Source organism: Xiphophorus couchianus, chromosome 8, assembly GCF_001444195.1.
Source record: "Xiphophorus couchianus chromosome 8, X_couchianus-1.0, whole genome shotgun sequence".
Classification (NCBI taxonomy): Eukaryota; Metazoa; Chordata; class Actinopteri; order Cyprinodontiformes; family Poeciliidae; genus Xiphophorus; species Xiphophorus couchianus.
Window position 1 is genome coordinate 14572947 of NC_040235.1, and position 24149 is coordinate 14597095.

At 39.0% G+C, this 24149-nt stretch overlaps 1 protein-coding gene across 4 annotated transcripts; it reads left to right on the forward strand.

Annotated features, from left to right (window-relative positions):
* The first annotated feature begins 2244 nt into the window (after positions 1 to 2244).
* On the forward strand, positions 2245 to 24094 carry rnf34b (ring finger protein 34b). Of its 4 annotated transcripts, XM_028024996.1 has the most exons (8): positions 2247 to 2394; positions 12765 to 12983; positions 14665 to 15132; positions 18267 to 18329; positions 18429 to 18630; positions 18718 to 18741; positions 19947 to 19988; positions 22611 to 24094. In XM_028024996.1, the coding sequence occupies exons 1-8, from the start codon at positions 2389 to 2391 to the stop codon at positions 22793 to 22795; spliced, it is 1209 nt and encodes a 402-aa protein (XP_027880797.1). In that variant the 5' UTR covers positions 2247 to 2388; the 3' UTR covers positions 22796 to 24094. The 4 variants fall into 4 exon arrangements, with proteins under 4 accessions (XP_027880799.1, XP_027880798.1, XP_027880800.1 ...); XM_028024998.1 differs by lacking the exon at positions 18267 to 18329 and having other exon boundaries at positions 2245 to 2394; XM_028024997.1 differs by lacking the exon at positions 19947 to 19988 and having other exon boundaries at positions 2246 to 2394.
* The last annotated feature ends 55 nt before the right edge of the window (positions 24095 to 24149 follow it).

Sequence of the window (24149 nt, forward strand, 5' to 3'; positions counted from 1 at the left end):
TAAACCTTTTTTGTTCTCTTCAGAAGACACAGCTGCCAATAATTTCACGTTCTCTTTCTATCATGGAGCTCCATTTATTTTTACAAACAGTTAAGCTAACATTGCCGCTAACTGTGTGTACTCTGTTTTTCAGGGTAAAGATCTTAACACTGACTGTGTTTTTCTCACAAATGAAGCCACTGAAAGAGCTACTGCTTCTAATAGCTCTTTATTTATCAACACAGAGCGTATTCATGGGTCAGTGGTTCTGTCTTTTATATGTTTCTATTCTATTTTCACATCCCCAATCGTTCTGGCAGATGGCCTTTCATACTGTTTTCTTTTCTTTTATCAATGATGACATTTGTTGTAAATCTATGCTACATGCAGTATGTGAATAAATATGCTTTAGTACCGAGTGAAAGAGAAGATTTAACTTTTGAAACTTAAAACCTGAGAGGGAACGAATCTGTGATAAATTATTTAAAGACATTCCTCTTAGTGATCTTCTCATGGATCCTTACAGCTTGTCATGGCAGATCAGATTCCCAACACACCCGTCCTGATCCGCTCCTGCTTAAACTAGCCCAAACCTTCTGGACCAGCCTCATTTCAATGACCCAAGAGCTTCTCCTTCAGCTTCTATCAAAACATTGTCACCGTAAGCCAAATAATTTCATAAAATTATTACCTTTCCTCATTTATTAACAATGTTTCACCTCATCCTAAATGCTTTTTTTCAATCTTGAAGGATACTGTGAAGATGTTTTTTAGAACGAATAAAAAACAATTAAAACCATCCAAATGCAATCCTGGCGATTTTCCCTGAAAGTTGCCTTAAATTATAACTTCAGTTCCCAAATAACAAGTTCAGGGGGGAAATACACAACATTATCTTTCATTTGGGAGCTTTTGGTGTGGATTATTCAGAAAAATTAGGTGGCACTGTAAAATCATGGCTCATTTATAGCAATACATAAAGCTATACAAACACAGGCATTTCTATAAATTAATATTTTCTTGCAACAGCATCAGCTCATAGTGATATTTTTAGAAAGATCAAATTTTCAATCTGAGTATTTCTATTCAATGTTGAAAGACAGTGCACAGATATTTTATAGCAAAATTACAAATGGAACAGTTATTTTTGCCACCAACAATTCCTATCAAAATAAATGTAACAAGTATTTTTTTATTATTATTATTATTCATACATTGTGCTGGAAATTCATGATATAAAGCTAAAACAGCTAATAGCTGTCAGACTCAATGAAGAAAAGATAAAAGGCAAAAGAGGGAAACAAAATCTCCAAAGTTCACTGTTTTAAGTGAAATTATCCAGAGAGCGCTTTGGGTTACAAAATCTCCATAGCAACAAATTGATGCTATCTACAACATGTGAGAACTGGCTGTTTGGGGGAAGCAGAGAGGATGGGAACCTTTTCTGCCCGAGCTTCACAACGAGCATGGGGAAGTTTGCACACAATAACTAGTTACAGATCGCATGCTGCAGAGACAGCTCCACTGCAGGGAGAAAACTGTGTCACTGTTGCCCTGAAGGCCTGAGTAGATATCTTAATGTGCCTCTGTGCAAGAACATCAGGTCAGTAGTAGATGCAGCAGAGGTGGATGGCACCTTGCATCACCATTCCCAGGCACCCGAAACTGAAAGAGCGAACAAACTGTTAAATAAACTTTTCATCTCTGCGTGACTTCCGTGTCTCACGCAGCGAAGACATCAAGAACATCCCTGCGGCCTGCAGCTGGGCTCGTGTCTGAATAATGATGAATCTGCGGCTCTGCTATCTGCTGCCCCCTGCGGGTTCTTAGCGGGCACTTGCAAAGTTACGTTGGAAACCCCTCTAATCTCATTACTGCGAGCTGGAAAGCAGCGGCTTGCTTGTGCGAGCAGCCAGACACAGACACAGACACGTACGCAGAGGCTAAACGTGGCGTTAAATAAGCTTGGGTTTATTTCTGGTGCAAAATAAATTGCAACTCGCTGCGGAAAACACGAGTTTTCCATCCAAATAAATCCAGACACGTTTTGTAAAACTCATTAATAAATGCATTTCGATTTTCTGCGGCATTTAAAAAAAAAAAAAAGAAATTAAATTCTATAATGCTATGTTTATTCTCCACGATAAAGCAGCGCTGTACGATGCGTCATTACGCACAGACCAGAACGCCCACTTTGGACAAGACGCTGAAATGGATTGGCTGCTAAAGATACCAGCGGCTGATCCACGTCTCCAATTGGCTGCAGCTCTCCTAACAGTTGCGTTATGCCTGCTCCACTCACACTGGCAGCTGGAGAGAGGGAAGACGTAATGGTTTGATTCCCTCTGCGCTGGCAATGGTCGTCGCTGTGACATTACTCGGCAAATTCCTCTAACGGGGGGGAGAGAAATGAAGGTATGTGCATCTATTTTAAACATATTTGTGGCCCTTTTTTGCGTTAAAGGTGATATGTTTCTTTTTGTAAACTGTGCACGATTCTGCAGGGATAAGCAGGGGAAAACCCCCTGCACCTTTAAGGTAAATTAATTCTAATTTATAATCTATAAAAACAGAAAATAAGCAAGCTTAAAATTCTGGATTTGCAGTCCAACTTGAGTTTAACATCTAAATACGCGCTGTCAGATTGTATTTGTCTCCCTATTGTGCTTTTATAAACGTTTCCTGTGCGTTTCCAGCCATGCTGATAAACATTGGGTACAATGTGTAGCCTTCTAATGAGCCAGCTTTGACCCCGGCGTGATAGTTTAGTGGACTAAAGCTCTGGCATAGACGTCCATTCCCCGTCAGGCTATAATCCGCTCTAACGGGATAGAGACGCGGCGGTCAGGCGGCGGAGCGGCTGCTTGTCTCGGGCTGGACAGGAGAGGATCTCCTCATCAGGTCCGGAGCTGTTCACCCCCCTTCCGTCTTGTTGTGTGTGCAGTCTGCACGGTGTGCTTGCAGCAGCACTGGATATAAAAGGTGATGAAGCAGTAGCTCGATCCGGGCTGATAACTGATGAAGAAGAGGATGGCGATGATGTCATAGGAGCCCTAATGCTGCTGCTGCTGCTGCTGCTGCTGCTGCTGCTGGTAGTGGTGGCTTTTCTGGAGAAAGGTGAACTGTCATGCACAATCAGGCATCAGTGTGAGAACACAGTGTGAAAAACTGCTTATCACCTGCTGTTAAGTGTGGAAACCGCTGCTGCAGCTTCTGGAATCCACCTGCCGAGGAAGAAGTAGCCTTCAATCACATTTAAAGCAAATCAGCACTGTGCATCTAGTGCCATTAGCTGGATAACATGTTGCTGCTTCAAGTGGGAAACAGTTCGCTGCGTTGCTCAATAATCCTGTTCTGCATCAGAAATAACATGGATTTCTGCGTCATTTAATCCAAACATAACAGACAGAGTCAGAAAGAAAAGCACAGATAAAACGACATAAAGAAAACACTTTTATTGGCACCCTGGGGAAAGCAGCTGCAACAACAACATAGTCGTTTACTATAGTAACATTCTGGAAAACACAAACTGTGGTTCCCAAGTAATAACCGTCTGCCTTGTTTATCACAGTTACAGATTTTAACTTATTTATTATTGTTATTATTATGACCGCAGCTATAGGGTAAAGTTTTTGGAAAATATCTAATCACTCTTGTTTTGTCTTTATTTTACTTTTTATACACAACCAGGGTAAAACAGTCCGTTTTACACACAATAAAAACAGGAAGTGATGGGGAAAAAAGATGAATCTGAAGGTAACATTTAAGATGCATAGATTTTAAAAGTGTAATAATAGCCATTTTAATAGTAGTTTAATAGTAGTTGATGTAGAATAAAGTCTACAGTTAATTTGAGCAACTAATACACTTACTGGTAAGCATTTATTAAGAGCCACAATATAAAATCTGTGTGATATCAATAAATATAAAGACAAATTAAAAGTGCATTAAAAGCTGAAGAGCCAATGAAACGTATAGATTTAATTTCTAAAAACTAATAATTGGGATCAAAAACGTGAGTGGAAATCATCGTCTGAGTCACATATTTACACCCAAGGGAAGGAATAATCAATTACTAAATCAATGCATATATATATATACCTACTGCTTGCTTAAATGACAGAAAGAGAATTAAAAAATATTCAAGGCATGTATATTTTTTTATGTTATATGAAATGTAATCATATTCAAGTAAATTGTTCACAACTGTGTGCTTTTTAGCTTTGTGTGTTTCTGGATTTGGGGAAAAATCTGTAAGGAGTAGGACTGTGAGGTGTAAAGTTTAGATTTAACATATTTTTACGTTATGTTGGAAGCAAATGTGTTTTGTTTGGCTTTGAAACCGACAAAGTTTCAAAGTCAATTATGTAGTAGGTAATTATGAGGTAGGTAAATTAAACTAAGCTACTCCTATTACTACTAATAATACTTTACTTTGTGTATAGTCTTCATCATATTCTTAATATGACATGTTTTTAACTGTATAAATTGTAATGTGAGTTATCTTGAATATGTCACATGGTACAAAAAAGGAAAGCAACTGAATAGAATAAATTATTGCTAAAACAAATATTTAAATCATCCAACTGTTGCTGGTTTCTGTCAGCCAGAAACCAACAATTTCACTTAAACCTGAAATACACTTTAACACGTAAGAGTTTGCTGAGATTAACCAGTGCTGGAAAATTAAAACAAAGACATTGAATGGAGACTCAGAGAATCTGTAGTACTTATTTATTCTGGAAACAGTCACTGAAGACGTGGGTTGGTTCTGATTAAACAGTTTCACTTATACACGTCTTTAATTGTCACTGAAAATAAGGCTTTTTACATTTTTTTATCTGGGTTGAGATTGACACATTTTCCACAGTTGTTAATCACAAAATTGAGGCTGATAAGAGAAACAGGCGGCTTAACTCTGGGAAGTAAATTTTCCCAGAGGCACATCCTCACTCACGCTGTCCCCGGGAAGCTAAATGGACGCGTTGTTTTATTGACTAATCGGGTTTAAATTAAAAAGCAGCTTTTCTGCCCCTGTGGATGCGGGACGGCGCTGCTGTGTGCAAGCATTGCTCTCAAGCTGTGAAATATACTGCTGCATGGAGGCTGCTGTAGTCACGACATAAAAACTTGACTGCATCCACACTGCTTCTACATGCACAGTTGATTTTCTTTATATTTTTAAAACTACCAATAATTATATAAGTAAAAGAAAATATGCTGCAGTTTTGTTTTGGAGATCGCATTTTGTTGCAAATTAGGCAAAACTCACCTCAGGCTTGTCATCTAAAGTGGAAGAAGAAAAGGTCCAAAGCTATTAAGGACATCCAGGAGGCACACATTTCTGGTGATAGCTTCATTTTTTTTTTTTACATCTCCAAATGGTTTCCTGAAGCCAGATGCGAGGCCCGTACTCATTTCTCATGGAAAACTTACATACTTTTACATACTTGGATAGAAGGCATAAAAAGAAGGCTAGTAGGAAGGAGAAAATGAAAGAACAGCAAAGAACACAAAGAAGGAATGAAGGAGGAACACAAGGATGGAAGGACATAAGGAAGAACTCAAAGCAGAAAGTTTACAATGAAGGATACAAGAAGGAAGACAGATCAAAAAAAAGGAAGGAAGGGTAGAAGAAAGAAAACGAGAGGCACATGAAGGGAGGATACTAGACAGAAGGACTGAAGGACACAAACAACACAGTAATTAGGCAATATTATGAGGGAACAAGTCTGCACATACAAATATATTTCCAAACTCTTCAGGCCTGGAAATTACTAAAATCAAATTCCAGATTTTTTCCGACTCCTACGGAGATGCTGGACCAGCGTCAGTTATCATGTTGGCTTTCTTTGAACATGCCCAACAAAACATTTCAAAGTCTGTTAAAAAAAACAAACACACACAATATCCTCCAGCTGAACCGCATCGGGTTCATTTTCAGCGACGGTAATATCCCTGACTGAATCTACCTTCTCAGGGAGTGAATGGCATTTGGAGCTGATGCAAAAGGGCGACAAAGAGGAAGAGGAAATGAAAAGCGCCGATGAGACAGTGGAGGATGGAAGGTGCAGAGTTTACCCTGATAGCACCATCTGTTTGGTACTTAGATGTGGGAACTGATGGCTGGACAGACGCACAGACCGGGCCTGAGTGACAAGACGGTAAAGTGAGATGACGAAGAGAGCGCTGCCTTTTCTGTAGGTTAACTTCGCTCTCCTGAAACGGTAACATCAACATTCCTCACAATACCTCCATCTGCTGCTACATTTCTCTAGAAATATATACATTTGTTTTTACAGTAAGGAGAACTTTTTAATGCAGAATTATCGGTTTGGACACAGCAGGACGGTATTTTGTGTTGCAAGTCACTCCAATGACTGATTTAGAGATATTATCTGGGTTCTTACTGTCAGTATCAGCTTACATTAAAAGATATTAAACGGGCAGAGCGGAAACAACCGACTAGATTTTGGATACGGTTTATTGGAACCAGCAAAGCTGCAAGCATGTCTGGGTTTTATTCGCTTAAGCAATCTGAGTAAAAGTGACCCATAGCCTTTGGATTTCTCCTAATTTTGTCATATTACAAGTTAAAGCTTCAATGTATTTTATGTGCAGACCAGAACTGTTTATGTACCAGCAAAAATCTGAAAGGTGTGGTGTGCATTTGTCAATACATTGGAGAACTGTATGCCACAGGAAAACTGTTCACATTCTTTCAGAGGGGATGCAGGTGTGTGGACAGCAGTTTTCAAATCTTGCCACAGATTCTGTTATGAATTTAGATTTGGACTTTGATTGGACCATTTTTTTAACACATGGTTAAAATGTATGAATGTTACTTTTTCCTCCCGAAAAATTTACCTCCATCCCAGTCCTGACTCTTTTGGAGCCTCCATCAGATTTTCTTCCAGTAATACTCTCATATTTACCTACATCCATCTTCCCGTCAGCTCTAAACAGAGTTTCTGTCTCAGCTAAAGAATAGCATCTACACAGGATGATGATTTATGTTTTTATATTAGATTATACCCAAATGATGCCTATTTGCAAAGTAGATGACTTCTGAAGGCAATTTATGGCTCTGGATTTCAGTTAGACCTATTTATTTGTAAAAGAAATTGAAAACCAATTATTATTCTCCTCATTTTGTTGTTATGTACAACTTTGTGTTGTTGTGTCACATAATAATCCAATAAAACTCAGTGAAGTGTGAGGTTGTGACGTGAAATTAATATGAATATCTTTGCAAAACATTGCAGATGTTATATGTATATATACAGTATATATATATATATTTGTTTCACGTCACAACTTGGTTGTTTTGCACTTTATGTAACTTTTTAGCACTTCATAATGCATTGTAGTACATTGTTTTTTATACCTTTAAGTAAAAACAGTTATAATACTTTTGAATTTTAGGGTCTGGGATGACAAACGTTAAAAAAAGAAGTAAAAATCAAATAAATCAGAAAATGTTTTGTCTGATTTATTTGGACATTTATTTAATGAAGCTGCTTCTGTGAATAGAGCTGTTGCAATATCTATTTGGCTTTTCAGCTGAGAGTCATTTTTATAGACAGTTCACTTCAGGCCAAGCCATTTAAGGAACAGTGTAAGGAGCTCATCTCAGCCCATTTCAGCTTTATCTCCACTCCTTCAATATGCTCCAAATGCATCGTACTTCGACTCATTATCTGATATCGTCAAACTACTTATTTAGCATTTGTAATTAATTGTCTGTTTTAACCAAATATCTACATAAAGAAACAACTTCCTTATATTAATGTATTTAACTGTCATTTTACTAGCAAGTCACTTGAGATAAATGTTTGGGGTTTTTTTCGAGGACGACATAATATTTGATTAAGTTCCCATTTTATTCTTTAGAATGATGTGTAAAACATTAGTAAAGCACCAATCAAGTGACTGAAAAGATCTTTTCTATTCGCTAAAAGCAGCTAAACAGAAAACTCCCATTTCTAAGCTCTACAGATACATGAGCAGCATCTCGTTTGAAGCATTTTGTTGTAAAAATCACACATTCCTTGATTTTTAAAAAAGCATTACCTTTATCAAGGACTTGAATCACAGTGTTTCTTTTTACCAGGAGTCTTCATTTCCATTAAATATGTCTAAAATCCAAAGAGAAATGTCATAGAGGGTGCGCTCGGAGAAACTGTGATGACGCAGACATTTTAATCCACCCTGCAGCTGACTGACCTCAAAAGCCAAGTTGTCATACATCACTAATTCAACATGGACCATGTGGAAATGTTTCATAAGGCTGCGTTTGAAGGGAGTTTTAGTTGCTGGATGGAGAACTTGTTAGTGCCAAAAATTCATACTTGTACCACGATTCATTAAAATCCACCTTAATTAGGCCCAAAAATGTTTTTTTGTTTTGCGTTTTCTGACTCATTTTTAGTCCTAATTAAACACTTTGGTCTGCCTCTTTGACCCAGTTACTTCTGATTTAGCTTTCCAGATGCCACAGCGTCTCTTTTTACATTTTGTTCACCAAAAAAAGGCTCATTTTATGAGGTCAGACATCTTTTTTATCTACATGAGTCTTTTCCCTGTAGGATTTCTATTTAAGTCTGGGCCTCTGTCAGTTTCTGAAACACAACCAGGTTGGATGCAAGAAGTTTGATGACATTTACTGGTTTCCTTTAACTCATGCATTTGTTATTAATTAAATCCAATAGTTTTGAACCGTAACTTGAATAAATGTGAGTCTTTTGCTTATATTGATATTGTTGGTGCTCTTTTGTTATGTAAAGTGACTTTTTAAATTGGTTGCAACTTAATTGAACTGAGCTGTACTGACCTGAAATATAGTAAAGCAAACTGAGCTGAAAGGAATTTACCAAATCTTAAATTAAACTAAAGAAAATTAAAACTAATTTAAGCTGACATGAATTTAATTGAATTTAATTTAGAAGAATTTAATTAAACTGAATTGTAATTAACTGAATCTTAAATTGGATGGATTTTTTTGTTTTGATTTGCAGGTTTATTTTGCCCTGATTGGTATAATTTTGTATTTTGTGAAGACAATTTTGATTCAGATTGCCTTTTTGTGATTTGTTTGTTAATACTTTATTGATTTCCTGACAACAGATTTGATCAGTGGTTCTAAGACTCATGGATTTGAGTCTTAATTTACGGCAAATTATTTTATGCGCTGTAATTGTAATTTTTATGTTTTAACTACATAGGTGGAAAAAATGGCAGCCTGTCTCTGGATAAAATGAAGAGCCCACTGCACTGAACCTCCTGGTTATTCCACCAAATATTAATTTCTGAACTCTTCCTGAGTTAAAACATTAGTGTTGTTGTTTCTAAATGAATATGAACTTGTTTCGTGGCATTATTTGAGGTCTGAAAGCACTGCATCTTTTTTTTTGTTAATTTGACCATTTCTGATTTTCTGCAAATGAAAACTAAATTTTTGCTTGGAATTTTGGAGACATGTCGATTTTACTCAAAAATATGCCTATGAAGAGTAAAATCAGAGAAACTGATGTGCTCTCTTAATTTTTTTCTTTGCTGTACATTACAAACATTCCACTACCCTTTTGACACATTTAAGAAAACGACCACACACTTCACCGCTGCTTATCTGCAGTTTCCCACGGCGTCACTATCACTGTCACATGACCAGCATCCTTCTCTCCTTCTCCAGAAACAAGATGGCAGTGAGTTTCATTTATATGACTGATACTGTTTGTTAAAAAATGACTTATATCAGCCGATACTGATATTAGTGCCAATATGTTATGTATCCCCGACCTTCACAGAACTGACCAGACTGAAAAACATTAAACTAAGCTATGCTGAACTGAGCTAAGCTGAATTGTACTAAACTGAATGAATTCACTGGGCTGATTGAACTGAATTATTTTTATCTGGTTTTATGAAGTCAAGTTTTCCACCGAAGAAATGGAAACTCTGTTGCTTTGTATTTGCTGGTGTTTAATTTCAGAAAAATACCTCCATTGCTTGCCAAATATTTGACCAAAGATGATGAGAGAACAAAAACGCCGTCCATGTTTCTGGAAGAGCTCATAGGTCTCCTGTAAAGAAGCTCTTGTTGCTTGTTTGTCTGGGACTCCCTGCCTGCAGGGCTTTGAGCCTGCTAATGGAAGTGACAGTGGGGGAAGTCGAGCTGCTGGCAAACAGCCAGATAAGTCTCATTTTTTATAGCCGGACTGCAGTGGCTTCTCCTCCTGTCCTGGAGAATGCAGTAAATGTTGCCTTTTCCCTTCAGGATGAGGGAGAACGTATCTGACCAGGGAGACTGTTAAGCAGTAAAACCTCCAGTCGAGTTCATACCATCAGCTGAGCAAAGCAAAGTGTTATGCAGGAAAACAAGACTGGATGTATGAACAAATGCGATGGCACTGTGGCTCATTTTCGCTAATATCTCTGACTTTTCTGTTGTTCTGACTGAAAAATGTGTTTTTTAAATTCTGCAATTCAAGTTGGCATAAACCAGTGCTCCCCCCCCCCGATCTGCATGTTTTAGATGTGCCTCTATACCAGAACCGCTGATCCAAATGATTACATGATCTCTTCTGCAGCCAACAAGTACAGCAGGAGCCTGTTAATCACCCACAGATTCAATCCAGGTGTGGCAGAAGGGAAACACCTAAAACATGCAGGGCAGGGGGGCCTGAGGACTGAAATGGAGAAACACTGGTGTAAACTAAGTTTGCTAAAAGATAAATCAATAATTAATAATTTCCTAGTAGGAAAGATTGAAATGACTTAAGATTTTTTCAATCAGTTGAATAATAAATAAGCAGAAGGACAAGCAAGCAGAAATGGACAGACTTTACAAGAAGCTGTTAAATATTATTGATTTGAACTTTAAAAGGACACGACTGCAGGGAGACACATTGACTGTCTGGCCGCACTGCCTCCTTCCCCACCTGACTCCACAAATAGAGCCTTGTTCCTAAAGATTACATAAGGAATCCCTGAGCAGACGGGTGAGGTCAGATCACAGGGTGTTTGTGACAACTCCGAGCAAAGCGCTGTCTTAAGACGGGACGTGGCTGGACCCGGCGGATTGCATTGTTTTCCACACAGAGCCGCCTTACATTAAGCTCGTGTCAGCTATCGATTCAGGAAGCCGGGGAGCAACAGAAGAAGTATTCTTTCTCCTCCCACATCTCATCTGTATGCTCCGAGGAGCCGCGGCTCGTAACGCACCGTCTTTGCTCCGTGACTCGGCACTGCTGAAGCAAACCGAAACGTCGGGAGTTTTTATCTCCTGTGAATTCCAATCTGCCAAACAACAAGGCATTGCATTTCCTTTTATCTAGCTTAATAATGCTTAAAAGTGATGTAAAACACACGTTACTGATCAATTTCCTTTAATAGAAACATTTTCACTCATAAGCATTTATAATTAACTGAATCCAATGGTTTTGAATTGCATAAAAATTCATTTTAATGTAATTCTGACTGGACTTAGTTGAATAAAAGGAATATTTATAAATTTTGTGTTATACAATTTAATTAAATTGACTTAAACCGAGTGAAACTAATCTGAACTGAAATGAAATAAAGTGAACTAAACCGGATTTACCAAATTAAAGTGGACTGAACACTTTAAATTGAATTGGACAAAGTTTAAGCAAACTGAGTTTAAATCAACTCAACTGAACTAAAATGAACTGAATTGTTTTTATTCGATTAATTTGAACTGAAATTAATAGAATTAAACTGAACTGAATTTATTACAATTAGTGCCAAACTGTACTGAATTGGATGCAATTAAGCAAAGCAAAGCAAATTAATTTATTGTCATGTAATTGAAAGAAACTGTATCAAAATCTGAACTTAACTTGACACAGTTTATTTTTTTGAGTTTTGTTTTGATTTCCCAAAAAATGTTACGAGGCAATATATCTGCTCAACATGAGACTTTATCCTGTGGATTTTCTATTTACTTTTGAGGCTGTGCTAATATTCCCAGCGTTGCCCTGGCAGTAGCGGCGTGTGTGTGTGTGTGTTTTTCCACCAGATGCTAGAAAACTGTTATGATGGTGTAATTCACCCAGACTCATTTCTTCCTCTGTTATATTTGTGCCTGGTAGTCAGATTTTCATTGCACGATATACTGTCACTAAAGGGTGAAATGCATTCTGGGTTTGATGGAAAGAAATTGAGGGAGGTGCAAATAAGCTGTTAGTTACTGCAGTCATCTACAGGGTTTTAGTAGAAAACACAGAGCTGAGCCACAACAACCAAGAGCATTTCACACATTTTCAAACACCTGTTTAAGTCTCAGAGCCAACATGGTGAATATAATATAATCATTTGTGAATATCAGCACAAATGATATTATAAATATAATACCTTTATATATTTCTTCTATACTCTTGCATAGTGAAAGTTGGCATGTTTGATTTGTCCAAATGACTCCGGCTTTGCAGGGATCACATGTAAAAACTATTTTTTAATGTCTCACATCGATGATAAAGTCAGAGAAATTTGTGCTCTCCAGTGAAAACACATGACTTTATTTGATAAATTCCAGCTCTTACATCATGCAAAGTTCCTGAAAAGGAGTACAGAAATGTGTGACACAGAATTGCATCAACAAAAAACACATAGCGAGAGTTTCAATCTGTGCAAGTCTTCCACAGTTAAAAATCGTGATTAGATTGAGTCAAAACAGCGCATGCTATTGACTGCAACATAAGCAGAATGTGAGGATACATGTTCCCCGCTAGTGAGCGTGCGATGTGTGTGTTTGCCCTCGGCAGGCGGGGGCGTCGTCCATGTGGGCGTCATGCTGCGGGCTGCTGAACGAGGTGATGGGCACGGGAACGGTGCGGACACCGCAGCCGGGCTTCGGAGCAGGGGCGGGGCCCTTCCGCTTTGCCCCCAGCGCAGGGTACTCTACCTACCCCCCCACCAGCTCAGGGAGCGCCGGGCAGCTCTGCAAGGCCTGCGGGCTGGCCTTCTCCGTCTTCAGACGCAAGGTAAACACAGGCGGAGGTTAGAGCTGGGTGGGTACATAACACATTTAGGCAGAAAATAAGAACGTTTTCTCCTCACCACAGAAATCTGTGAATCGCCATACCTGGCTCACCTTCATCTTTTTGCTCTAAAGCGACTCTTTTAAGATTAATTTTCAGTCTTCTTTTTATGTTGTGACTGCATGCTGCTTTTTAAATGGAGTTTAATGATGCATTCAAGGAACACATTCATAATTACTGAGTCTTTGTTCAATCGCGCAAACTCATTTAAAATACCTTAATAGAACTTTTCAGTCTTATGCCTAATCAAATGCTGTGATCTCAGGATTATTTTTATTTAAAAATAGTGCAAACTAACACAATGAAGAGTTGAAACTTTTCCATTCTTGTTTTTTATGCATGGTTTTGTAGGATTTGCCTACTTTTTCTTTTCTTTTCTTTTCTTTTGTCACACCTGGGGTGTCACAAAATGCACAAACTTAGAGTCAAACTTGAATGACAGTCTGATACTTATCTCTTAATCTGATCTTTATATATAAATGTTGGGTTTGACATACGTGATACTCTGCAGAGTCGCGGTAATCTTGACATTTCCAGTCTTCCTGTCCAACCCGGAGTTTTGTAGCTGAATAGATTTGTCTGGCAGTCGGAGACATTGATAAAAACTCTGCCGTTCCCAGCTTCCTCTCCGCTCACTGCTTCAGATCGCACTTTCATCCTCCACACCCAGCCAGTTGCCTTCCCTCCGACGGCGGGTCGACTCAGCGTTTGAGTGTCAGCGTGGTATTTTCGTGGCGTGGAAAAAGTCCCACCGGGGGATAAGCTGCAGCCGATTGAAGAAATCCGTCTGTTACGCTGGAAATGTGCTCCTGGTGGATCCAGGGCTCAGTTGTGCTCGAGCGATAAGGAAATGTTTACCGCCACGGCTGACCTGCTTTTCTGTTCATTTGAAGTGTCAATCTACTCTGTCGCTCTGTATCAATGATAAATGTCAAACATCGGCAGAAGCTACAAACGGTTTGTCTCACTTTTCTTTGCTCTCACCAAGAAAATGGCTGGATTAAGGTTGGACTTCTTGCTGCTGGTTCACAGGAAACAACAAATAATTAAAATAGATACTGAAATCTCTGTAAACAAAACTGTCCTTCAAAATAGAGGCTGGTTGAGGCTAAAACACCAGACTGAAGCATTTTTGTCATCCAGTCTTTGGTAGAGAAAGAGAGACACTAGAAAAATAAACAATCAAGTAAATGAAAATTATCACGTTCATTTTAATTTATCGTGCGATTAATTGATTGTCACAACCCACTTTTGTCTGGATATGCAAAGCTGGTAGAGACAAACACTAAAAGATATTAAGCAAAAGATGATTTAACAAATTATTGACTCGGGGACAGAATGCTACACTTCTTCCAATAAAATCTAGAAACCATCAATCATTTTCTTTCCATATAGTAATTATGCTGTTTGGAAGTTATAAAATAAAAAGGTTCTAAGAGTATGAATACTTGAGCTCATGTTTTATTTATCAAAGCATCAGCTCACATGAGTACAAACAGTTCAGCTGCTCCATTTGTCTGTCAGACTTGAATAAAACAAATAGTTTTGTTTGTAAAAACGCTGCTTCGTGCACAATAAAGAGAATAGCTGATCTGATGTGCATCTTGTTCGTGTCTCCCTGCAGCACATCTGCTGTGACTGTAAGAAGAGTTTCTGTGCCCTTTGCTCGGTGCTGCAGGAAAACCTGCGCTGCTGCACGACCTGCCACCTGCTGCGCGGCACGGCCTTCCAGCGGCCGCGCCTCATGCAGCTGCGGGTCAAAGACCTGCGGCAGTACCTGCTGCTGCGCAACATCCCCACCGACACGTGCAGGGAGAAGGAGGACCTGGTCGACCTGGTGCTCTGCCACCAAGGGACGCGGGAGACCCCGAGACCCGTGATGGAAGAGGACGAGGAGGAAGATGAGGACGACGACACGTGCGGCGATGAGGAAGAGGATGGGGGAGAAGACACAGACAGTCTCCACTCGCTCCCCCACTCGCGTGCGGCGTCGCCGCCCTCCGCAACGCGCTCCGCCTCCGAACTGTCGGTCCTGTCTGCCTCTCAGGGGGACGCGCTCAGCCCGAGTGACAGTTCAGGGACCCCCAGCCAGGTTGGTTTCCGCGCTCCACCCTGCTGTGCACACAAACATCCATCCCTCATCAACATACGCCGCACTTCCTTCACATCTGCCCTCATTCTATCCACAATAATTAATTTCAAGGGAGAAACAAACTTATTTTCAAGCTCTTCATAGTGACTGTTTGAAGTCACACAAACAGTCGCCCTCTTGTGCAAAACTGAACCCGAATCGAGCCTGAAAATCCTTTTCTTTTCCTCTTTTCCTTGGGTTTTCAGGGTCCAGCTGGAAACAGCTGTGTTTGTGTTGCGTCAGAGTGCAGAGCCCTGAGTCGGGCCAGTGAGGCAGCTTAAACCGTTTGCCTTTTATAGGTCTGTTACATGAACTGATTCTGTTATGTAACAATCACAGAAGTTAAACTCGCCTCATGGCATTGCTGCTGAAGCCAGGGAATAGAAACACCGAGTCCCGTCACTCCTGTCAGCGAATGTCTGCATATTGTAAAGGGGATTTAATCCTCAGACCTAGAAACAAACATATTTGACCTAATTATGTTTACTGAAACAAAAATGCCAGTCGGGACGTAGACTTCAGTCCTCCTGTAGATTAAACTGTGTTAAATCTTTGGTCACTGTGGTAGAGATGTGCTTTCCTTTGCTTTTTTTACATTTAAATGTTTCAGATGATCCAAACAGATATCATTATTAGACAAAGAGTAAATCTCCTTGTTTGGTTCTGGTTCTGGGGATGCAGAGCAGACCAGAACCGGAAGACCTGAGAGGTCTGGAAGGTTGATACAACAACAGCAGATCTTTAATGTATTGTGGTTTTCAAATGATGTTTTTTATTTGTTGTTTAAGCTCAAACTGGAATCATAGAATAAGTCAGTCAGTTTTTGGGCATAAGAATTGTGCGACATGGCTGGTGGAGATCTCAAACATGTATATCTTCCAAATGCTGATTACACTTTGTTGTTTTTTACTGCATCTGCCATCAGATGATGTTTGTGAATGTTGGTTGCGTAGCTTTCAAAGTGTTCTGCTCGGCATGGCAGAGCAACTTTTGCATTCCTTTGCAAGTGCTTCCTACTAGTCCCTTTTTTTGTTTAAAATTTCTGTGCAAAAACTAACACGTAGTCACAGAAACCATGTGATCCAGAAGGCTTGGCTGTTTGACTGAGTGGAGCTGCTGCCGGCGTCTCTGAGAAGTCTCCTCTGAGCATGAAGTCTGCGCGAGGGCGGGCGCGCCGCTACGCTGATGGATGCATTATTAAAACGTCTTCATTAGAGGACGACGGAGGTCTGCTGGAATGTGCTGAGGCACAGAAAGAACGAGATAGTTTTGTTTTATTGCACTGAGGTGGAAACAATAAACTCCATCATATTAGATGTTACAGGCTCCCTTTTGTCAAGGAGATAAAAAGAAGACAAAAGAGGACAAAAGCGGATGATTGGCTGATGTAATGCTCAGAAACAGATCAGCTGTTTTCCAGCTGCTTTTGTTGTAGTTTAAATTCAGTTAATAGAAGGTTAAATTAGTAGTAATCCTTATTTCAAATAGTGAAATCAATCTAGACTGATAGAAGTTTTGTAGAAGAATGTAGCCAGACGACATCTGTGTATTATCTGTGTTGCTCAACAAAAGAAAAGTTAAACTGTGTTTGATTGTATGTCATGTTATTGTCTGAGTTTGATTTTAATTATAATTTTATTGTCAGAACAAAACGTTATCATCTTTCCAGTCAGAAAGGAAGGATTTTTAACCCAATTTTTAAGCTTAGCGTTTGTACATCACAAACATTCAAGATTCACTTACATTCTGCAGCTGCAAACACAAGGTTATTTTTTTCCCTCCATTATCCAAATTAACCACTACTGTGTTTATAACACTTAAATATTGGTCACACTTAATTTGCATAAAATAGTCCTCAAATGTTGACATATATTTTATTGCATCAAAGAAATCATGTCATAATTATTCTCTGCAATCAGAATGAAGCTTGCAGATTGTATACAGCTAAATTACCATGCACACATTCACTAGTGCAACATCCTGTGACAAATTAGAAATAGAAAACTTCTGGCTCTGTTTTCTATGTTAATGTTTTTGTCTCAAAGAAAGACTTTGTCTTTCATCTTCTCTCTTGTCAGAATTTAAAATCAGAAAGTTTTGTGTCATCCAGATTCTCAGGCTCTCCACATCACTTAAATCTACCTAGTGAATTGGATTCATCAGTGACTTTTATTCATGATTTAACAAGTGGGATGATTTCTGTTTGACTTAAGCCCAGATGTGTTGGGATAGCTATTATTTCTTAGCATATTAAATCAACATTTGAAAACTGTATTTTGGTTTTACACTCGTTATTTTTGTCAGATATTAACCTTTATTTGTGTAACCTCAAACACACAGGTCAGACAAAAACAGCAAAAAATAGAGGAAGTCTGAAATACTGTTGACTAGGAGCAACTGCAAGTTTGTTTTTTAATGGTATTTAGCATTGCAAAAACCACTTTAAAAAAGTGAAACACCACTAAAAGCCAATCATATGTTTGACAAGCCATATAGGAAGTGAGGACAAAGTGCAGATTTTCTTTCAGTTCTTGACCAATCCTGTCCACGTTGGAACCATTATGTTCAGCAGGTTTCCACAAATGATCCAGAAAGACTCTTGCAAACAGCTGGAGGCAAGTTTGTTTATTAATAATTTAGACTGAAACGTTGCCGTACTTTCTTCTTCATTGCGAGATCGCTGAAGAACTCTTTTTCTTTTTAAATCTCAGTTTGAGAACAAATGTAATGAATCCGTACACATGAAAGCTATTTTATGATTGGTTAGGGCTTGGGAAGAAATCGCATCTCTTCCTGTTTGTGTGTCGTCTCTAAACGGCAGCTTTCACTGAAATCAAACAGTTTCATTGAACTAACTGACCAATAAAATACTCTTTTCATACTGAAGGGATGCTTTAGGGCTTTCTCTCATTTGGCGTGAGATGAGATTCAGGCAGTGTGAACACAAGACATAATCACAACAGAGGAAGAAATATTTTCTCTGGAGATATTTTTCTTCAACCCTCATGGGCGTTTTAAGGCATCAAAATGCTGATTATGCTGACGACTGCGGTCAAGCATCAGTTTGAAAGCTAACAGACATTTCACTCCCACAGGAGCATGAGGACACACCGACAGCTTCCCTTTTGAACCTGGAGCCTGCTGAAAACATCTTAGAGGTGCTGGCTGTGTTCAGATTTGCCTGATTCGTATCGCAGACGTCGTTGTTGAAAAAGTAAAATCTGTGACTAACAGCTGTGCTCCCGTGCGGATTGCAGGTCAGCCCGGCGACGCAGAGGAGGATCAGGGCCTCGCTGTCTGATCTCGACAACGAGGAGGCCATAGAAAACCTCTCCGTCCGCCAGCTAAAAGAAATCCTCGCCAGAAACTTTGTCAATTATTCCGGCTGCTGCGAGAAGTGGGAGCTGCTGGATCGAGTTCATCGGCTTTACAGGGAAAACGAGCAGAACAGGAAATCCAGTAAGGACTCTGAAGTTTATTTTATTGCATTGATCATTACCTTAATGCCTGACTAAATTTCTCCCTTTTTTTCGTGCTATCCTTTAGTGGAAAACGTCAGCATAACTGCAGGTAAATATTTTTTGGATTATTGCATTATTTTTTTATGATAATTGATTGTTTTTGGTTAAATCGGGAAGTAAGTGCCTTGCAAAAGTATTCACATCTCTTCAACTATTTCATATTTTACCACTTTTTGCACAGATTCTTCATTGTATTTTATTGCAATTTTACATTAAAAAAAAAAAACAACACGAATTGGAGCATAATTGTGAAATGGAATGGAATGACACATGGGTAAAAGATTTTACAAATAAAAATTAAGTTAATTTTCATCCTCCATGAGTCCAAGCATATTGAAATCTCCTGTTTTTATCATCACAGATGCAGCTGTTTTAAAACATTTTCCAATTCTTCTTTGTAAAATGGCTCAAGTTTGGATGAAGAGCAGCTGTTTACATTAGGCTTTCAAGACTCGTCACAGATTCTCATTTGGATTTAGTTCTGAACACAGCATGATGCTGCCACCACCGTGTTTCACAGTGGGAGTAATGTGTTCAGGACGATGTTCAGTGTTATTGTTGCTGACACACACGGCCTTTAATAGTAGGTCAAATGTTACATTTTGATCTTATCTGACCTGAGCATCCTGTTTGCTGTTCTCCCTACAGCAAACTGCGCACAAGATTATTCATGGCTTTCTTTCAACAACGACTACATTCCTGAGATAAAGGCTAGATTTGAAGTTCATTACTATTCTCACTCAGCTCCTTCAGAGTTATCATGATCCACTTGACTGTTTCTATCAAGTTTTTCCTTGCTGGGAACATAGTCAGAACTTTTTTTTTTTTTAATTTAACCCTGGTTTAAGCTTCTTCATAACTTGACCTGTCTGCTATTTTTCTATGCTTCATGAAGCTGTTTGTCCACTAATGCTCTGTGAAAAAATACTCATTAGATGACTAGTGAATACAAATGGTTTCACCTGATTTGACTTTGTTTACAGTTTTTATCTCTGGAAAAATTATACCATATATTGTTTCTTTTCCACTTTATAATTATGAAGTTCTTTTTGTTTATGAATCATAAAATCCCAATCGAATACACCGATGTAAAAAAGTTGACATGTGAATACTTTTGCAAAGCATCGTAAAATACAAAGCAAAGAAAACGTTGCTGCACAACTGTACCTTGATTTTGATTTCCATTAAAGAACAGACTTGTTATTCCCAAAACTAATTGATTTTTACTGTTATTGCCCGTTCTTATCTGTGAAGTGGTTGCATATCCTCCACCTCTTTGCAACAGTGGAGTTGGAGGTAAGATATAACCAAGCTAACTTTTTCATTTCCTTCATGAACTGCTGTGCAGACAGAGTAAAGGCATGCTGCAGCCATTTGTTTTGCTCATGTGATCCTTTCCATCCTGTACGGCATCTTGTTATGGACATTGACTCCTGCCTGCTTCTGTTTCCACATTTCATGTGTCTTTCCCACTCTGCGCCATCTCCTGTAATTCTGAAGGACAGCTTCTCATTCTGTCATTAATGCGCCCTATTAAAGCTTTTAACTCTTGACGAGCCATCATATTACTGCTGCAGCAGCACGTCTCCATCAGGTGTAATTACATTGTCAAGCATCTCGGCCGACACGAAGGCCTCCAGGACCTTATTAGCCCACTTTGCATCCAGCTGCAGGGGGGCAGGCGGGTTGCATCGACTTTTTGCCCGTCACGGCAGCGGGAGTCGGATTTAGGCCAGCCGGCCGATCACTCAGCATTTGACTCCCATAAGTCAGTGCTCTGACACGATTTAAAATGATTTGAGGCCTGTAGCTTCTCCTCCTTAGCTGGGATTGAACAAGGGGGAAACGCTCCCTTCAATTGGAGCATGAAAACTGTCTGAGTTTAATCAAATCAGGAGGAAGCTGCTCGACAAATAATTACAGAAATAGCTTGCAGAATTTGACTGGCATGTAGAAATGAGAGAGCAGATTGGTGCCGGCTAAAGGCGGAAGAGGAAAACAGAAAAGATAATAAACTAAAATATAAATATATATTTGTTGATGGGGTTGCATCATAACAGAATCCATTAGTTGGAAGAATATGTTCTGTATGGATTTTTTCGTCAAGGACTGAGAAACTCAATGTAAAAAATAAAATGTGTGATATTATATCAACCTATGCGATCCATATTAAAATGTAAGTAAAAATATTATTTTAGTTTTGTGTCATAAAGTAAAGTGTAAGTTTGCACTCTTTATGCAAACTTTATGTTCTGTTTTTAACTTTTTTGTGAAGCAAATTGATTCTTTTTGCACTGAAGCTGCATGGTAGATAAAAACGCAATTGCAATCATAATTTTAGTGTGTGCAATACCACAATCTCAAAAGACTTCATGGATCCAGCAGTTTTTCGATATAAAATCGTAGGTGCCATATGTTCTTAGTTATCAAGATATTGAAGCTGAAGAGTTGAGGTCACTGTGAATATGGAAAGGAAAGAGAAAAGTGGAAAAACTCAACTTATGTAGAGCTTTTCTTGTCATACTGACCACTTTACAGTCACATTCACCCAATTGCACTATTGCACTAACAAATTCATGCACCAAAACGCTGATCGGCAGGCAACGTGCCCAGGAGCACATTGGCATGTGACTGTATGTGGAATCAAGCCCACAACCTTTCGACTGCAATACGCACTGATCCACATTCATCCCTTTCCTGTAGCAATCTGTTGCACCATGACCTTGTATTGATTCATTGGTTTTCTATCAATTCAAATCCATGCTGAAGATTAAACTAGTAATGAACACTGGCTTTAAATAAAAAATAAAATAAAAACTTAATTTACAGGTGAATTAATAACCAACAGATGCAGTCGGTCTCATCTGTTTTCTTGACAGATGTTTTGTTTCATCAGGAGTTATCTGACACATCATTCTACTTTTTGTGTTAAATTCACTGCTTTCTCATGCTGATGATGTTTTTATGCGTCACTAATGTTCACTGTTTTGATATGACTTGATAATGCGGCTTGCAACATATGAAGCTCAAGTTAATTTTGTTCAGGAAAAACTAATCTTGTGCTTCATGATCTTAACAATGTGCCATCCATCCATCCATCCATCCATCCATCCATCCATCCATCCATCCATCCATCCATCCATCCATCCATCCATCCATTCATCCATCCATTCATCCATCCATCCATCCATCCATTCATCCATCCATCCATCCATCCATTAATCCATCCATCAGACAAGTTGCCATTTTTTCACAGATTTAAAGCATTTAAATTACAATTACAGAATATAAAGTTATTTGTTGTAGTTTAAATTAAGACTTAAATCCATTTTGATGCTGCAGAGGAAGACCACTGATGATACCAGTTTTATGTTTATAATCTAATCTGCTGTCAGGAAATCAACAAAGCATTAACTTGAAATAACAAAAAATAACTAAAAGGCCATCTGAATCAAAATTGTCTTCACAGAAGACAAAATACAATCAAGGCAAAATAAACCTACAAATAAAAACACAAAAAATCTGCATTCACTAACAACAAGATTAAGAAGTTCTGTTACAAAGTTCTGTTTTCTCTTCAAAGGTAAGAGGACATAATTTGATTTAGACTTATTGTCATTGCACAAAAACACGGCAGTGAATTTGGCAACCAAATGTTGTTGCTTGGCCACCAGAGTACACAGAAAAAATACTGAAAAACTAAAGGTGTAACTACAGATAGATATATAAAAGTGTTATTGATGCGGGTCAGAAAAAAGAACAAAGAATTCTGCAAAAACGTAATCCATCACACCTCAAGAGAAAACATTTGAGAGTTACAGAGGCCAGATGGTTTGGGTGCCATGAATAAATCAACTGAACTCTGATCTATGTGCAGTTCAATAACATGCATGTGATGCTTTCCATTTCCCTCCACAGATGGAGTCCGAGCTCAGCTGGCGGCGGACGAAAACCTTTGTCGCATCTGCATGGACGCCATCATCGACTGCGTGTTGCTTGAATGCGGCCACATGGTGACCTGCACCAAATGCGGAAAGAGGATGAGCGAGTGCCCCATCTGCAGGCAGTACGTGGTGCGGGCCGTGCATGTCTTCAAGTCCTAAAACTGAAATGTTTTTTTTTTTCGTTGCGTTGGAGCGCGCGTGGCCCTGGATTTAGCACGGAGGAGGAACCTGATGCTGCAACAATTGTGAAAGAATTTTTTTTTCCAGACTAGACTGTTGCCTCTGGCCTACATTTCCCCCCTTCGTCCCACCTGTCCTCCGGCCGCGCCAGGTCTCCCACTCTGCACAGCAGACACCGACACGACTCTCTGCTTTAAATCCTTACTTGTGGGAGGCAAGAGGAGGTGGTTCTGTGGACGCTTTGAGACGGTCTGTGGCGATAGATTTGAGATCCCAGGGTTTTAGAGTTGATAAGGTTTACACTGTCATGCCACATGGCACTGTATGATCTCCCTCATTGTTCATTAGGATGTGCAATATCAGAGAAAAAGACTTTGTGCGTGTGTGTTATTAGAAAAAAACATCAGCCATTTCATCCATCACACACAAGGGTGCGTTTAGGGTGCCAAACAACATGCCTTCACAGGTTGTTTTGGTTAAGATCTCACAGTATGCATCTCATAACCAGCAAGTTTGGTTTAATAGTTTACTTTTAATCTTTTTCAGATCCGCTTTAGAAAACAAAGTCTGGACACGTTTCCCTGGTAATTCATTCATGACAAAAAATAAATAAATCTGAAGTCAAACCCAACTTTACCTGGACCACGTCTCAGCCCCCTTATTTGTTAAGAAAATATTTTTAATATCAAGCTTGCAACAATTTGAGAGCTCTGCATAGTTTATGGTTGATTTGGGAAATAGATGAAAGAATTACCCTCTGAGTTTTGATTATGCTGTCATCTACAGTGCCTTGCAAAAATATTCATATCCTTGAACCTTTTTTCTAGTTTTTTTCCCCCCAACTGTAACCACAAACCTCAGCGTATTTCAATGGGATTTTGTGTGATTGGCCAACATCAAAGTAAGCACGTCAGTGGAAAGTGGGAAAAAGAAATTATCCATAATTCAAATTTTCTTGTCCATTCCTGAAGAGCCAGCAGTGAAAAATTTGATCTTTAAGGAAGAATATTCCTGGTCAAATGAGACCAAAATAAAACATTTTTGTGAGGAGGCTTAAAGTCGGCAGTGTAAGGGAAGCTGGGCCAAGTTGGCGTGAAGATGGGCGGAGCTAAATAGAGGAAGCTACTTAAAAAGCTACTAAAACCTGCAAACAAATCAAGACTGGAGCAGCTTCACGCAGAACAACAACCCTGAACGTTCAGATCAAAACCTTCTGTTAGTCTGACCTAAAACAAAGCCTTGAAAATTCATATGAAAAAAACATTTAAAAAAACTTTTTAGTTGCTACTACTTTGTGTTGGTCTGTCACAAAAAAAAAAATCTGTTTGTGGTT

What these genes read in the sequence shown, in the direction of transcription:
- rnf34b (XM_028024996.1), top strand. An exon ending in GTTCAGGGACCCCCAGCCAG is followed by an intron (nt 15,133 to 18,266) that starts GTTGGTTTCCGC and finishes TCACTCCCACAG; the next exon opens with GAGCATGAGGACACACCGAC. An exon ending in CGAGCAGAACAGGAAATCCA is followed by an intron (nt 18,631 to 18,717) that starts GTAAGGACTCTG and finishes GCTATCCTTTAG; the next exon opens with TGGAAAACGTCAGCATAACT.